This window comes from Oryx dammah, unplaced genomic scaffold (genome assembly GCF_014754425.2).
Source record: "Oryx dammah isolate SB20612 unplaced genomic scaffold, SCBI_Odam_1.1 HiC_scaffold_4, whole genome shotgun sequence".
Classification (NCBI taxonomy): domain Eukaryota; kingdom Metazoa; phylum Chordata; class Mammalia; order Artiodactyla; family Bovidae; genus Oryx; species Oryx dammah.
The window spans coordinates 49,744,327-49,762,924 of NW_024070188.1; the positions used below are offsets into that span (position 1 = coordinate 49,744,327).

Genomic DNA, 18,598 nt, shown 5'->3' on the forward strand with positions numbered 1-18,598 from the left:
TTACATATACTAAAGCCACTCAGCATCTTTTGCTTTAAAATGAGCTTCAACAATTCAGCTGTTTGTCTGAGTTAAGCAGCAGCCCACAGAAAATTGTGAGGGGCTTGACACGATGCAAATTGAGGATTAGCAATCCCTGTTATAAAGAAATCGTATTTTAGTGCTGCAGTCTCAGAGAGCTTTTGCATGGATAAATCTTGATCATGAGAAGTTAGATTATTATTATTAAGGAAGTGCCTCACAGACTGTGGAGTTGTGTCATTTTTCATAACAAGATCTTTAAATATTATCAAAAGTTAATCTGCAAAGTCAGGAACAATGCATTATTTAGATTCTAAACCTCTAGTCTCTTTGAACTAAGCTAAGGACTGATGCTGAGGTTGAGACTCCAATACTTTGGCCACCTCACGCGAAGAGTTGACTCATTGGAAAAGACCCTGATGCTGGGAGGGATTGGGGGCAGGAAGAGAAGGGGACAACAGAGGATGAGATGGCTGGATGGCATCACTGACTTGATGCACATGAGTTTGGGTGAACTCCGGGAGTTGGTGATGGACAGGGAGGCCTGGCGTGCTGCGATTCATGGGGTCGCAAAGAGTTGGACACAACTGAGCGACTCAACTGAATTGAAAGTGATCAGATGTCAATATTATTACTTCAGTCATTTTTTTTTCCTAAACTCAATGAAAGCTGAGCTGACCTGCTAATATATTACTGTTTAATTCAAAAGCCTTATTCAGAAATTAAAATAATCTCTTTCAGCCTAAAGTAAATTCTTCACCTATCAATCAACTTGAATTTAAAAATCTGTTTCTGTAGCAAGCTCATAAGGTTCCACTTGGGATAAGCAGACTAGACACTGTGGCTCCATTCATTAAAGATGTCTGCACACTGTGCCAACATGTCCTCAAGACGGAGTGTGGGCTGAGTCCACAGGAGCTTGCTCAGCTGGCTCATTTTAAAACTTGGGGTACCCTCTCAACGTGGACTTCTGGCCACAAACCTATATAAATTTCCTTTTGTACCACCACTCGAATAATTGGAATAGGGCTGAAAAACTGACTCAACATGGAAGATCTGGTTAAATTCCAGATCTACCAACCGCAGAAAAGTCACTCAATGTTTCTGGCTTTGGTTTCCTTATTGGAGAAAAACAATGTGGTAACTCTAGATGAGTGATTCTCAGTTGATGGCAGAGGGGCCAAGGGACAGTAAATTCTCCTAAGAAGGGCCCAGTCTGAGAACCATTGCTATGGGGCTCCACTGGTACTGTTGGGGTAGGGCAGTGTGCCTCCATCCAGCTGAGCCATCAGTGGCCTAGAAGTGGAGGACTTTATGATTTATGTTAACCCTTTACATCTTATTATTGAAGCATGATTTTTCAAATTTTAAAATCTGAAAAATTCTTGGTCTCGTGTTTAATATTTTAGGTGGCTATCTAGAAATTCTCTCCAATAGAAAGCTAAAATTTTCCTCTTAAGGTCTTTCACAGCTGACCAAAAAAAGACACTCACCTAGCTTACTGCTCAGTTAGCATAACTTTTTTTTTTTTTTTTTACCACTTTCTCTTCCCCAACAGTGTTTTAACTTAAATATACCCTTTTATAGTGACACATGGTTGAGCGAAAATTAGCCAGCTCATATCCTGTATAGGAATGTGGTCTTTAGGCTCCAAGAGCTGACTGACAGAGGAAAGGTTAGGGAAGACATGCAGAGCCACTGCACTCATGTCAGATTACGACACACTGTGAATGCATACTCCCCACACACACCAACGTCTGTTACTTACACTTAAAAGTGACTGATAAAAAATTCTACAGGTCTTTTTCCAATTACGAATAGTTGACACTTTCAACATTCTTATAAGTTCCTTGTATCTTTTAATTGAAATATAATTGACATAGAACATTAGTTACAGGTATACGACATGAATCAGTATATGTATATACTGTGAAATGATCACCACAATAAATCTGGTTAACATCTGTCATCTCAAATAGTTTCTCCAAGCAACTCTCAAATGCACAATACAGTATTATTAATAGTAACCATGCTGTACATTACAATCCTAGGGTTCCTTTGTAACTGGAAGTTTGTACTGATTTTGACCACCCCCTACCCCGGGCAACCACCAATTTGTTCTCTGATTCTGTAAGTTCAGTGTTAAGGCAGCATTTCCTTCTTTTTATTTCTGAATAACACACCCAGACACACACACACACATCTGCCTATCCATTCATCCACTGATGGACACTTAGGTTCATTCCATGTTTTGGCTATTGTAAACAATGTTGTAGTAAACACAGTGCTGGCATCTTTTTGAGTTACTGCTTTCCTCTCCTTCTTATAAACATGCAGATGTGGAAATGCTGCATCATGGGGAGCTCTATTTTTAACTTTTTGAGGAATCTCCATTCTGTCTTCCATAGTGGCTGCACAATTTACATTCAGACCAACAGGGAAGAAGGGTTCCCTTTTCTTCACACCCTCACCAATACTTGTTGTTTCTTGTCTTTTTGATAACAGTCATTCTAATGGATGATATCTTAATTGTGGTTTTGATTTGCATTTCCTTGATGATTAGCGATGTTTAGCACTTTTTCATGTACCTGCTGGCCATCTGTATGTCCTCTTTGGAAAAATGTCTACTCATATCCTCTGTTCATTTTTTAATCAGATTTTTTTCTATTGCATTGTATACGTTCTCTATATTTTAGATATTAATCCCTCATCAGATAGATGATTCACGAACATTTTCTCCTATTCTGTAGGGTGCCTCTTCATCTTGTTGATGGTTCCCCATGCTGTGCAGAAGCTTTTTAGTTTAATACAGTCCCACTCCTATGTCTTTGCTTTTGGTGTCAAAGCCTAAAAACCACTGCTAAGACCAATGTCAAGGAGCTCAACGCTTATGTTTTCTTCTAGTGTTATGGTTTTAACTCTGTGTTCCTCTTTAATCCATTTTGAGTTGATTAGGGGTCCAGTTTTTTCAATCCATTTGTTGATGGCTGCTCTTGCCCCATTGTATATTCTTGTCCCCTTTGTCATAAATTAACTGCCCATGTAAGCATGAGTTTATTTCTGGGTTCTCTATTATGCTCCATTCATCTGTGTGTCTGTTTTCATGCCAATATCATACTGTTTTGATTACTAGTTTCGTAATATACACTGAAATCAAGAAGGATGTCTCCACCTATGTTCTTCCTCAAAACTGTTTTGGTTCTTTAGGGTCTTTTGCAGTTCCACACAAATGTTAGGAATTTTGTACTTTTTAATGGTCACAAAACATTTCATCAAGTAGACCTCTGGTTATTTAAACATGTCAGTTTCCAGATAAAAGGGATTTCTCAAGAGAAATACTGCCATTCAAGTAACTCTTAACAGAAAGTTCTAATTGGAAATGTTACTAGACTATGTTTCTAATAGTACTACATATTTTCATTCCAAAGAAACATTCAGTGATCATTTTTAACTTAATTTTCTCTTATGACTTCAATTATTTGAAGACAGGAGACAGGAATGTCTGGTTTCCTAAATTCAGATGTTTCCTATTTAGAATGACTAAACTGACAAGTGTCCCTGATTTTTCGTCCAGTGCTCTTGCCTGGAGAATCCCAGGAACGGAAGGGCCTGGTGGGCTGCAGTCCATGGGTTCGCTAGGGGTCAGACACAGCTGAGCGACTTCACTTTCACTTTTCACTTTCATGCACTGGAGAAGGAAATGGCAATCCACTCCAGTGTTCTTGCCTGGAGAATCCCAGGGACAGGGGAGCCTGGTGGGTTGCTGTCTATGGGGTTGCACAGTCGGACACGACTGAAGTGACTTAACAGTATCTATACAAAGGTGATAAGAATAATTCCAGTTTGAATGAAGGGTGGCAGATTTCTTTCTCTCTGGTGGTTCCCAGATTCTTGCCTGTCCTTGCTGTGACTGCTGTATTTATCCTTAGTGGTTTTAATATTCCTGTTTCTGACCTCAGATTAGCAATGATTGAAACTTTGCTTTCTATTCACTGGTTCTGCTTTACCCAGATCCCCAAATCCCTATTTTAAACCTGAGCAAAGAAAAGTGGAAAGTATAAAAATTTTGAAGTCAGATCTGAATTAGAATCCTAGTTCCATCAACAGCTGTAAAATCTCAGGCAAATTACTTAAACCCTATCTGTGCTTTAGTTTCACCTGCTATAAAGTGTGGCTAATGGTGTCTGCCACAAAGGCGCACCTGACTATCAGACTGGAAAATGTACCGACAGTGCCTGACACAGCAAGACTTCATGATCCCTGATTAGTACTATCCAATAGTGCATACCATAACTATCACTGTTCACATTTCCTTACTCTTATTTAGAACTGGCATTCTTGATCTGTGACTCTCCCTGACAAAGAAATCTATGAATTTAGAAATACCCAACTGGAAAAGGAAGGCAATTACTAATCATGAAGGTTAAAGAGGAAACCCAGCAAGAATCAACTGGGTGCTTGAGATAAGTATGCTGACTTGAATAGAAAACAAAAGAAATCTCAGGAACATTCCAGTTGAAGTATATAAATATACAGAAATCTCTTATTGGCATTTAAAGAAAATGAAATAAAACATAGCTTTTCAGTGGCAATCTAGTTTCCATGGGGAGTTATTTTTCCAGATAGCATAAAATTAGTTTCCTATCTTAAGCTGCACCTGCTGGATAACTAACATTTGTATTATTAAGTCTCGGGACTGAAAGTGCTTTCAATGTGAATTTTCCTCCTACTGTGCCCATCTGTTCTTTTCTTGTGGACCCAGGGGAAGCCAAGGCTTAGTAAATATTCAGTTCTTGGACTTCTTTATGATATTTTCATATGAACATTTATATCCACTGAGGAAAATTATAAGACTGTGTGCAAAAACAACTCACACTTGGATTCCCTTCTTTCACTACCCAAGTGGTCATTATTTTTATGAAAGACTAAGAAGTCACCATATATATACGGCGTAAAGCCAAAGAAAACAAATAATTATAACTTTAAAAGATAAATTTGTCAGGAATAAGTGATCTTTGATATCTGATAATAGCACCAAGATACCTTATTTATTCATATAATACTAGAAAAATTTACAGCTTAGCCAGTGTTAACGCTGACAGAGTCGGCTCAGGTTGGGGAAGGCATCAAGACCACTGCCCAGTGGCAGCCACTCCTCATCTGGGTCAGCAGTGGGCTCCTCCACAGGATGCATTTCACTCAGTGATGCTGCTCCTCAACCCAACCAGGTTGGAGCCATGTGAGCATGCTTGCTGTGACTACCTTCCCTATCATAACAGCAAGCTGGCTGAACTGATCAATAACAAGGTTCTCCCTGTGTGGTATCAACAATTCACAAAGCAAACACTGATTTTACTTAAAAAAATCAAAAGTTCAGAAACAAGGTAAAACTAGCAAAGAAATCGATGGTTTCTACATTAACTACAAACATAAAATTCAAGATATATACAAATATTAGTTACAACGTGGCTACTTATGAAATTCCTTGGCAGGCAGAGTTCTGGAAGCAGGTGTTATTTATTGGCAGGCTTAGAGTAGATAAAAAAGGAAAAAAAACAAAGTACCTCAGCAGCTGCAAGACTGATGCATACTCCTCTGAATCCCATATGTTCTTTTCTAAACACATGCAGTACAGCTCTCTGATCTGGAAGTGAACAGCATATTTGTGAGGGACCAAAAATGATCTACTAAGTCTGCACATTACTAGTTTGGGAAAATCATAAATGAGCAGGTCAAAAAAATTTTTTTTTAAAAAAAACAGCCATTTTCTGTAGATGACAACAGACTGGGCACATATCACATGGATCGGGTATTTACATAAAACATCATTCACATGGTAGCAAAATGAGATCATATTGGGATTGGCTGATATCACTGGTCACTTTGCAATAAGAAAATTATTAAAATGATGACGTGATTACTAAAAAGAAGGTTTAATGGCAGAAAATAAACAAGTCATCTTACATATATATATTTGTTCTCTAAACCTGAGTTAAGAATGCAAAGATTTAGGAATACAGAATTCTTCCCTTGAATCCACTCTAAAGATGCCAGCAGAGCATAATTCTGCAAGAAGCAAAAGTACTACTTTCCCTTAGTTCTGAGTATAATGCAAGGTTAACCATTAGGCGGTCTCAAACAGATTTCTTTTTTATTTCACTAAAGTGGAGGATCAGCTCTCTCAGTGTAAGTGACAAAGTATTAAAGAAAATAAATTAAAATGACTTAGCACAAACACACTGAAGGGAAAGCACCACCACTTCGATTCACATGGCTGTTTCTAGTTGTGGCCATCAGAACAAAAAATACTGTTTCAATTACCAGTAAAATGTACAGCTGGAATGGATTTAGACTGTGCACACATGGCAAGATGTGGATCCACTGCAAATTCTGAGGCCTGAATGCTACTAAACTCAAAGGGAAAAACCAGTAATAGTCCTACATCAGAGATTCCAAATGAGTAAGTTCTAGTTACCTGTCGACCCAATGGGTACTTGGGAAGAGAAGAAGTGAACTGATGAAGACATCTCAAAACCAGGAAGTAATTTGTATGGTAAACATGCAGGTTTTCTAGTAATGATTGTGTTTCCTCCTAAAAAAGTCATTACAAATATGTAAGTCAGCAGTTAGTAAAATAATAAAATCTAATTTCCAGAAAACTGATGAGAGAAGATTCAGAATTACAAATTAACCTTAAGTCTGAGAATTCATCATGCACACAAAATCTAGGATAACAGTTGGATACTTTTTATTTAGTATCAAGTCTAGTGATATTTTACACATACCAAAACTAACTTTGTAACTAATTTAATTTCCTCTTGTCTAAAGCACTGCCACAAAGACTTGGCCCCTCCAAAACACAAGTGTGCACAAGAGCACCTGCTGGATGCTTGCCTTTGTCAGTCACCTGGTATATACCACAGCAAGGGATGGCCATCATCCTCTAGCTTCAGTGGCATTAGAAGGGTGAAGAGATCACCAGAGCCCCCAGTACCAATGTAATTAATGGTTGCTGCGGTTCCATGATGTTTTAAGCCACATCACGCAGCATTATAGGAGCTCAGTTCCCTGACCTGGAATCAAACCAATGCCCTCTGCACTGGGAGCACAAAGTCTTAACCACTGGACTACCAGGGAAGTCCCTGTATGCTTTTCTCATAGTCCTACTAAAGTTGTGTTGAAAGGGAAGGGGAGACTGTAGTAGAAACACTGCAGGTGACTGCTTTTTTGTTGGGATTCTCCAATACCAGTTTTGTTCACTTTACCAACTAAGCAGGTGAAACTGAAAATTAGAACCCTGAAGCCAACAAGCTTTATAATTTAGAATCTAAGAAGTGTGATATGGGAGGCAGTCTTAAGAAACCTATAGGATGACCAATCTCACAATCAGTTTCAAAAGGCTTTTCTTTGGAGGGGTGATGATTAGGAGAGTTTTCTAGAACTTTATGAAATGTTTTGAAAAGGATTTTAAAATACTACACCCTATCATGCAGTTTTCATACTTCAAATACTTTTATCACTTATCTCTGTAACATTTTCTTAAGAGGATTATGATCTGTGGTACCATCTTCAAAAGTACTGAGCTGTCTTTTTTCCTGCAATATTCTGCAGATACTCAATATTTCAGTGGTCAACCATGCAGAAAAAAACACCTCCAGATATCAATGTGCTGCATTTAGTCACTCAGTTGTGTCCAACTCTTTGCAACCCCAGAGACTATAGCCTGCCAGGTTCCTCTGTCCCTGGGGATTCTCCAGACAAGAATACTGGAATGGGTTGGCATACCCTTCTCCAGGGCATCTTCCCAACCCAGGAATTGAACTGGGGTTTCCTGCATTGCAGGCAGATTCTTTACCAGCTGTGCTACCTGGAAAGCAACCAGATATCAATAAATTCAAACAAATCTAAACTATCTAATATAACAAATCTGATATATTTTCCTGAACTCTAACTCACTTAGAAATCAATTCCTTGGTCAGCAATCTGAGTCATTACCTGAAAGCATAGGGCAAATGAAAGAAAAGCTTTTAGTATCAAAGTTTTTTCCCACCAGTATTTGAGTTAGTTGGTAATTTCAAAAATCTAGGTCTTCTATCATAACAAAGGGTATTTTAACTGCCACTATCAGAGTATACTTAATTTCTATTTTCACTGTAAGCTATAACAGAGAGATTGCATTAAGCCACTAATGGCTTACCTTGATATGTGAGTAAACAGCTTGTAAACAGGGGCAATATTCTGGAGAAAAAGGAATCTATTACTGAATAATAACTATACTTCATGTACTACCTCTTACTTTTGCTTTGTGGACTAACTGTGAATACAAATAACTGGGTGATACAGCAGAAATGAATGACATCTTCACTAAATTTACTTGGATGTGGAAAGAAAAGAAATACCTGACACAGTATGGGCAATGTTGCACACTCCAGGAACTAGATGCCCTGGAGTAAGTGGAAAAGGAAAGATACAAACATGTTTTCTCCCAGACAGTCTTAGTACCTTCACATTTTCCACTATGCCTCACATCCCTGTGATGATTAGACTTCTAGCCTTTAAAAAACATTTTGTCTTCTTTTGTTTTGTTCCTATAACATGGCAGACTATTTCATCTGAGGATATGGGAGTTCTGTTTCCAACACTGGAAATAAAACTGGCTACACTGGACTAATTGAGAGATCTGTTATACCTTTCTAAGGGATCTTCAACAGTAATTTTGACCATCCAAAATCTCTGACTTAATGTGCTGACTTCAGAACCTAACTCCATATAAGAAAGATTCCACTGTTATTTATACCTGTGTGTTTATCAGCGGCAACAGAAAACATCACCAGTGACTAATTTAACTTTTTCATGTAACCTGTCCTCTAAGTTCTTTGTCTTACAGTGACAGCTACCTGCAAATGCCTTTATGTGTGCAGGGCAACAATTCCTAAAGCACTGTATGAACACATTTTCAAAAACTTCAGCCTGTAAGAGGTCCTGATGCATGAGAAAATCTCCCTCTTCATACATTACAGCAGCACCACACCATGCTCATGCAGAAACATAGCCTGTTGAAATAGTTCTCCTGTTTTCTATTCATTAAATTTTTCCTTAGGAGTCTTTTCCATACTGTAGTCATAGCTGCCACGATTTCATAACTGTGTTTGGACGGTCTTTTCAACAGAGATGCACTGCCTAGAAATATTTATTGTTTACCAAAGAAATGTTTTCTTCTGTTCTTAAAACATGAAGACCTCTTGGTCTCTACTGATCTTTGAAACAGATACGGGAAAACAGTGAGCTGTAGGAAAAACAGCAAAAACAGTGCCCTTGCTCTTCCCCAAACATGCCAGACAAGCTCCAACCTCACGTCCCTTCCACTTGTTGTGGCTCTGCTTAGAATTTTCTTCCTCTGGATTCCTGAATGGGATGCCCTGTAACTTCCTCTTTACTCAAAGCTCACCTTCTTGAAGAAGCTCTTATTGAAAGTTTCAATTTCATTCCCTGTGCACACGGCCAGTACTCCCTTTCTCTCTTTCACTGTTTTCTTCTTAGCAATTATTACTCACAAAGATGTTTTACCTACTCCCTTTGATAGCAGGTAAGCTCCACAAAGGCAGGGAGGTTTGCCTGTTTTGTTCACTCCTGTACTAGATTAATACTTGGCCCACAGTAGGCACTCAAGAAGTATTTGTTGAATGAAGTAGTACGTGAATGAATGGAGGCCAACATGCAGTCTCGCTCTTCAGTAAGAGCAACTGCTGGAAAAAAAGACCAACCACTGTTGTCTTGCCGGATATGAGCCAGATTTAGTAGTTTTTCAAAAGAAGACAGAAGTCTGAATTTCTGATATAAAATTTCTCTATTTGCAAATGCTGGCTCAGATTAAAAAAATAAAGCCACCAAGAACCTAAAAAATCACACTGATGGCCAGCTGTCAGTTGCCAGTCAATGTGTGTTCAGTTCAGTCACTCAGTCATGTCTGACTCTTTACAACCCCATGAACTACAGCACGCCAGGCCTCCTTGTCCATCAACAACTCTGGGAGTTTACCCAAACTCATGTCCATTGAGTTGGTGATGCTATCCAACCATCTCATCCTCTGTCGTCCCCTTCTCCTCCTGCCTTCAATCTTTCCCAACATCAGGGTCTTTTCAAATGGGTCAGCTCTTCACATCAGGTGGCCAAAGTACTGTTTCAGCTTCAACATCAGTTCTTCCAATGAACACCCAGGACTGATCTCTTTTAGGATGGACTGGTTGGATCTCCTTACAGTCCAAGAGTATTCTCCAACACCACAGTTCAAATGCATCAATTCTTTGGCACTCAGCTTTCTTTATAGTCCAACTCTCACATCCATACATGACTACTGGAAAAACCATAGCCTTAACTAGATGGATCTTTGTTGACAAAGTAATGTCTCTGCTTTTTAATATGCTGTCTAGGTTAGTCACAACTTTCCTTCCAAGGAGTTAGCGTCTTTTAATTTCATGGCTGCAATCACCATCTGCAGTGATTTTGGAGCCCCCCAAAATAAAGTCTGACACTGTTTCCACTGTTTCCCCATCTATTTCCCATGAAGTGATGGGACCAGATGCCATGATCTTAGTTTTCTGAATGTTGAGCTTTAAGCCAACTTTTTCACTCTCCTCTTTCACTTTCATCAAGAGGCTCTTTAGTTCTTCTTCACTTTCTGCCGTAAGGGTGGTGTCATCTGCATATATGAGGTTATTGATACTTCTCCCAGCAATCTTGATTCCAGCTTGTGCTTCATCCAGCCTAGCATTTCTCATGATGTACTCTGCATAGAAGTTAAATAAGCAGGGTGACAATATACAGCCTTGACAGACTCTTTTTCTTATTTGGAACCAGTCTGTTGTTCCATGTCCAGTTCTAACTGTTCCTTCCTGACCTGCATATAGGTTTCTCAAGAGGCAGGTCAGGTGGTCTGGTATTCCCATCTCTTTCAGAATTTTCCACAGTTTATTGTGATCCACACAGTCAAAGCCTTTGGCATAGTCAAAAAAGCAGAAATAGATGTTTTTCTGGAACTCTCTTGCTTTTTCCATGATCCAGCGGATGTTGGCAATTTGATCTCTGGTTCCTCTGCCTTTTCTAAATCCAGCTTGAACATGTGGAAGTTCACAGTTCACATACGATTGAAGCCTGGCTTGGAGAATTTTGAGCATTACTTTACTAGCGTGTAAGATGAGTACAACTGTGTGGTAGTTTGAGCATTCTTTGGCATTGCTTTTCTTTGGGACTGGAATGAACACTGACCTTTTCCAGTCCTGTGGCCACTGCTGAATTTTCTCAATTTGCTGGCATATTGAGTGCTGGCAATGTGTAATACAACCGTTTAAATATGCCATTTCCAGTCACATAAATTATGTCTGTCTGTCATTCATTCAAAAATCATTACTGTTTACTCATATGACAAGGCCTCCATCATTAAGGATTATTTACATTTTTTTACAGAAGCCAATGACTATATACAACTTAAATATATATATAGTTAAATAAAACATGATTAGTAGAATAATATGTGCCATGATACTTAGTTCTTGGAATTTATTTCTCTTTTTTCCAGAGTACTTATCACTTTTGTGTCTAGAATTATATGCATGGGGTGAAGGGTGAACTCAAGAAAACTAAATCAAAGTATGTAAAAGTGACTAAATTTATGCAACTTATTCCTTTCAATTAATTCACTGCTCATTGAAAGCTGGTAAAACAAACAAATTTTAGGATTAAAATGCATCAGCTGTTCAAGAACACAACATTTTCTTATTTATCATCTTGATAGAACTAAGCATTATTTTTCTCATTACAGAGAAATTTTAGCTGAAGATGATTCCAGGCTTGACTTCTCACATGATAGCTACCTAGAGAACAGCAAACCATGGCTTTCTCCTAGCTCCTTGGGTGGAAGGAGTGCTAATCTTCTTGTCTCTCCCAGTCCTTTGGCCTCCATACTGCTACCCTGGCATTTATATCAGAAACACTTGAGGAAGGGTTTGGACTGAAACTGCCAATTTCTCACACATTACCCTCCTAACGCCTAGCTTGTCTGATCACACTTGGTAGTTTGTTTGGAGAGATTTTCTTTTTACCTTCCCTTTTATTATTTTTTCAAATAGATTTTCCCCCTCCTCTTGTCCTTTGGTTCTATATCAAAACAAAACAAAAAAACAGAAAGAAGAGGTAGGCAGAAAGGTGAAAGGCAGGTCTCCACCGAACTTGTGATAAGCATACTAAATGGTCACCAGAAGTCCCTGCCCTACCTCTAACTTGTCCTGTGACTTCAGATATTTCACTTTCTCTTGGCTCCAGTTCCTCACTTGAATTCAATAAAATAAGCATGCTGTATCAGTTTATCTTTCTAAAAGTAATTATGTTACAACTTTTAAGACGTTCTCTTATTCCCAGATCTTCAGTTCAGTTCAGTCGCTTAGTCGTGTCCAACTCTTTGCGACCCCATGAATCGCAGCACGCCAGGCCTCCCTGTCCATCACCAATTCCAGGACTTCACTGAGACACACATCCGTCGAGTCAGGGATACCATCCAGCCATCTCATCCTCTGTTGTCCCCTTCTCCTCCTGCCCCCGATCCCTCCCAGCATCAAAGTCTTTTCCAATGAGTCAACTCTTCGCATGAGGCGGCCAAAGTACTAGGGCTTCAGCTTTAGCATCATTCCTTCCAAAGAAATTCCAGGGCTGATCTCCTTCAGAATGGACTAGTTGGATCTCCTTGCAGTCCAAGGGACTCTCAAGAGTCTTCTCCAACACCACAGTTCAAAAGCATCAATTCTTTGGTGCTCAGGCTTCCTCACAGTCCAACTCTCACATCCATACATGACCACTGGAAAAACCATAGCCTTGACTAGACAGACCTTTGTTGGCAAAGTAATGTCTCTGCTTTTCAAAATGCTATCTAGGTTGGTCATAACTTTTCTTCCAAGGAGTAAGCGTGTTTTAATTTCATGGCTACAGTCACCATCTGCAGCGATTTTGGAGCCCCAAAAAATAAAGTCTGACACTGTTTCCCCATCTACTTCCCATGAAGTGATGGGACCAGATGCCATGATCTATGCCTTTAAATCAACTCGGGCATGTAAGCTTTAGAAACATGAAATACTGACTAGTCAAAATAATAAAACTTCAGCTGTCACCTGCAAGAGACTGAATTTCAGTTTTCTACATACCATGAAGTTTAATGCTTTAAGAAGATGCCACACAGCTTTAAATAAGATTTGAATACAAATACATAAATTTATTTTCTTACACAAGGTATATGAAATTAGTCACTCATTACATAATGAGCATACTTAATTTCTTGACAAGACAGGATCAACATGTATAGCAAATCATTATTACTAATATAGAATGTGGCTGGTTTAGAGGGCACAAGATTAAAATAGACCTAATCTTAGATACAGTGTTGGGACAGACATAAAAACTACTAATTGGGAAAAGCTGTTAATATTCTCCTGCCACCAAAACATTTCCTCATAGAAAGCAAGATAATTTTTCACTACTTACTAAAAAAAAAAAAAAATCTTTTCAGTATATCAAAAACTAGTTTTTTTATTATCAGATAAAAATTATGCAAATATGATATGAGGCTAAAATCTAAACTCTCCTTAATATTTGACTTCAAACAAAATTTCAGGCACAAGAAAGAGTAAAAATTTTATCTCTTATCATGCTAAATTTGAAAGTTCTGTTTAAGGCATGTCTGACAGCTCAATTTCTCATGAAATAGAGTTTCATAAATTAAAGATTAAAATTTAAAAAAAAAGCTTGATTACTAAAGCAAAACTTTGAGACAAAACACTGTAAAAATATATCCAGTCACTGTTCTTGCTGTTTCATTTAAATCCTATAGTTGTTTACCATAATAGACTGCCTGATTTAATTTCATTTAAACCTATACACTAAAATGAACTTTCAATGAGGAATGTAAATGATTTAACCAGTCAGAAGAAAAGTTATTAATCTGTTTAATGAACAAGTAAATAAAATCTTAGCATTCTAAAAGAAACTTCAAAGATTATTTGTTAAACTTCTATTATAGGCTTTGAAAGCTATTGGGACATCAGAGTTTGAATTAATCGGAGCTTGAACAAGCTTATTCTGTTTAAACTTAGAAGAACCTAACTGTTAGCTATGAGAGCATACTTTCCAGGCATTGTACACAGCTGCACTGTACAACTGCTCAAGGGACAGACTACTCAGAAATGAGAAAATGCACAGAATCTTGACTCTTTCATCAACTATATGTGGCCTTCTAATGTCTCATCTTAGTTTGAACTTCTTAATGAATCTTCTACAAATGTACATGGTTGAGTTAGCTAAATTTTTAGATTTAAGTACATTCAAAAAACTCATTCCTAAAGTTTATGAAATACAAAGCTGGTATACAATTTTAAAGCAGGTATCTATGAAACTAAGGGTCCATAATCTTAAGAGAGTTGAAATGAGTTTTTCTGTTTGCTTTATTTATTTATTTTTTTTCACACTTTGAATCTAGTCAGAAGACAACTGAGATGAATCATTTGTTTAGGCTGGCATTTACTAGCTTATTTCTACACTTAAGAAAACAAGGTAAAGGGAGACAATAAATGATGTTTTCTTCTAGGAAGTGGTCTACGTCAGTGGTTCTCAAAGAATGGCCTCCAGACCAGCAGCATCAGCACTGCCTGGAACCCTTCTAGAAATGCAAATTCCTGGGGCAGAGCACCGGGCTACACAATCAGAAACTCTGGGGATGAAGCCTAGATACCTGCATTTTACAAGTGCTCCAAGTGATTCTGATATATGCTAAGGTCTCGAGCAGTCACTTAGTTAATCAGAGTAGACAGCCAGTAGATTTTTAGGGCAGAAACAATCTTGATATAAAGAATATAAATTTCACTAGATTACACTTTGAGATCTATGTCTCAGAAATATAAATGTAGAAAATGAGCACAAAACTAATAGGAGGTAAGTCTATATAACTATATACTCTATATGACTATATAACAGAGTATTATATACACTTTGTATATATGTTATACAATATATAAAACAGTATATTTAATTTATATCTTAATTTTTATCATGGTGAAAAATAAATAGTAACTATTTCTGGTTTACATTTATAAAAGTTTTATTGTTCTGTTTGTTTTAAACTCACTCTCATTTGCTGAATAGACTGATTAACACTAACCCTATGGAGAAATCATTACTAGGGATTAATCTAAATTCAGAGACAAGGATATTAAGGCTTAAACAGGGTAAGTGATTTCCTTAAGTACACATGGCTACTGAGCAGCTGGAGTTCAAACACAAGATTTCTGAGATGCATCTTCCCCTGTATCATGCAGCACTATATTATTGATTATCATCTGGCATTTCTTTCCAATTTTTATTGTAGAAAAATACATATAAAATTATCATGAATTTTAAACCAAAACTATAAAAAGATAAAAAGAAAAGCATTATAATAAGAATAAAATATTCAAAGATACTTTTGGTCTAAACTAGAAAAACCAACACATTAATTTTTCAGAGATAACCTCTGTCCCTTGAATTCAGCAGGTAGCCAACATAAAATTTTTTCAGGTTAAAGGTGCAAATCTTTGTTGCTCCTTCATATTTTTTACTATGTAAGTCCCAAGAAAATACACCTCTAAATGATTAAATATGCAATCCCAAGTGAATATGGCAAAGATGATAACAAACAGGTCTGAAAACTGTAACAAACATAAGCACAGTATAAATAAATGCTTAGAAAATACACAAAGTTACTGAAAAGCAAAGTTAATATTAGACTATAACGAACAGGTTCAAAATTGGGAAAGGAATAAGCCAAGGCTGTTTATTGCCACCCTGCTTATTTAACTTACAGGCAGAGTACATGTAAAATGCCGGGTTGGATAAATCACAAGCTGGAATTAGGAATGCCAGGAGAAATATCAACAACCTCAGATATGCAGATGATACCACTCTAATAAAGAGGAGAGTGAAAAAGCTGGCTTAAAACTCAACACTCAAAAAACAAAGATCATGGCCTCCGGTCTCATCACTTCATGGCAAATAGATGGGGAAAAAGTGGAAACAGTGACAGATTTTATTTTGGGGGGCTCCAAAATCACTGTGGATGGTGAATGTAGCCATGATATTAAAAAATGCTTGCTCCCTGGAAGGAAAGTTATGACAAACCTGAACAGCATATTAAAAAGCAGAGATATAATTTTTGCCAACAACGGTCCATATAATTGAAGCTATGGTTCTTCCAGTAGTCATGGACCCTAACAGTACTCTTGCCTGGAAAATCCCAAGGACGGAGGAGCCTGGTAGGCTGCAGTCCATGGGTTCGCTAAGAGTCGGGCACAACTGAGCGAGTTCACTTTCACTTTTCACTTTCATGCATTGGAGAAGGAAATGGCAACCCACTCCAGTTATTCTTGCCTGGAGAATCCCAGGGACAGAGGAGCCTGGTGGGCTGCCATCTATGGGGTCGCACAGAGTTGGACATGACTGAAGCGACTTAGCAGCAGCAGCATGTATGGATATAAGAGCTGGATCATAAAGAACGCTGAATGCTGAAGAACTGATGCTTTCAAATTATGCTGCTGGAGAAGACTCTTGAAAGTCCCTTGGACAGCAAGGAGATCAAATGAAATTAACCCTGAATATTCACTGGAAGGACTGATGCTCAAGCTGAAGCTCCAGTCCTTTGGCCACCTGATGTGAAGAATTGACTCACTGGAAAAGACCGATATGCAGGGAAAGATTGAGGGCAGGAGAAGGGGGCAACAGAGGATGAGATGGTTGGATGGCATCAGCGACTCAATGCACATGAGTTTGAGCAAACTCAGGGAGACAGTGAAGGACAGGGAAGCCTGGAGTGCTGCAGTCCATGAAATAGCAAGGAGTCAGACACTACTGAGCCACTGAACACAGCAAATTTCTGCAACAGGCCAGCCTAGACATTCTCTCCTTTTGTCATCTCAATGGTTAAAGGTACTCTCTAAAAATCTCTTCTTGACCTCTGAAAGTACACTCTTGACAGAAACTTCTAGCTGGAAATACACTTGGCAACTCACTGACTCAATACAGCTAAGATGTCTAATCTCAAAAAACTCAATAACACGCACACATCCTTTCCCACTGGTTCTTAAATTTCCTCTGTATCGAAATAACCTACTTTAGTGTCTGAAGACTTCGTATACTGCTCTGAAAAGATTACAGAGTTTATTAAAATAATTATTAAATCCAATCTAGAAGTGATTTTATATTATGGCCTAGTGTGGATTCTGCATCAGAAATAATTTTTGATAAAAGCCATTTTGCATTGTAATTACGTATGTAAACTATAGCTGAACAACATCAAAAAGAAGCCATTCTCAATATATTTTGAGAATTTTTTAAAAGGAGGTAAATTAGTCTTTACCTATATAGAACACACGCCCTCCAGGAACTAATATTCTTTTATTCAAAATTTAATAAACAGGGAGCCCAACCTGGTGCTTTGTGACAACCTAGATGGGTGGAGTGGCAAGGGAGGGAGGCTTAAGAGGGAAGGGATATATTAATATATATAATTATGACTGATTCACATTGATGTATGGCAGAGACCACCATAACATTATAAAGCAATTATCCTCCAATTAAAAAAAATAGTTTGTATCAGTAAAACCCACAGAGTGCTAGGGCTTAAGTTCAGTCTCATCTTAATTTTACTACAATTTTGTAATAAACTTTTTCCTTAAAAAGGTATAAAGAGTCTGAAAATAAGTGGGACATCACACATTCTAATTGTTAAGGGACTTGTTAAATACATGAAGGTACATTCATTCAATAAAATATGATGCCACTCTTATAGCTATGTGTAAAAGAATAAAATTGAACATTCTATAACATTAAATATAAAAATAAGCTCAAAATGAATTAAAGACCTAAATATAAGACTGAAAACCATAAAACTCTTAGAAGAAAACAGGCAGAACACTGACATAAATCATAGTAGTATTTGCTTGGCTCTGTCTCCTAAGGCAAAGGAAACAAAAACAAAAACAAACAAATGGGACCTAAATTAAACTTAAGGCTTTTGCAAAGCAAAGAAAACCAACAGAACGAAAAGACAACTTCTGAATGGCAGTCAACATTTACAAATGATACTACTGATAAGGGATTAATATCCAACATATATAAACAGCTCATACAACTCAACTTCAAAAAAAGACAAACAATCTGATTAAAAAATGGGCAGAACTGAAGAGTCATTTTTCCAGACAGTAAATGCAGACAGCCAACAGTCACATGAAGATTCTCAACACTAATCAACCAGGAAATGCAAATCAAAACCACAATGAGGTAGCACCTCACACCTATCAGAATGGCTATCATCAAAAAGAACACAAATAACAAATGCTGGCAAGGATGTGGAGGAAAGGAAACTCATAAACTGTTGAGGGGAATGTAAATTGGTTCAGACAATGTGGAAAATAGTATGGAGGTTTCTCAGGAAACTAAAAACAGAACTACTATATGACCTAGCAATTCCACTTCTTGATATGTATCTGAAGAAAACCCCAAACTACTA

At 37.8% G+C, this 18,598-nt stretch overlaps 1 protein-coding gene across 7 annotated transcripts in view; it reads right to left on the reverse strand.

Annotated features, from left to right (window-relative positions):
• Window positions 1-18,598, reverse strand: part of ORC3 (origin recognition complex subunit 3) — a 70,085-nt gene that overhangs the window by 20,494 nt on the left and 30,993 nt on the right. For all 7 annotated transcript variants that reach the window (XM_040238822.1, XM_040238825.1, XM_040238820.1 and 4 more), the window contains exons 12-13: window positions 6,497-6,613; window positions 5,586-5,665 (exon numbers count right to left, since the gene is read on the reverse strand). In XM_040238822.1, the coding sequence (XP_040094756.1) occupies window positions 5,586-5,665; window positions 6,497-6,613 (197 nt within the window). The remainder of the gene's footprint in view (window positions 1-5,585; window positions 5,666-6,496; window positions 6,614-18,598) is intronic.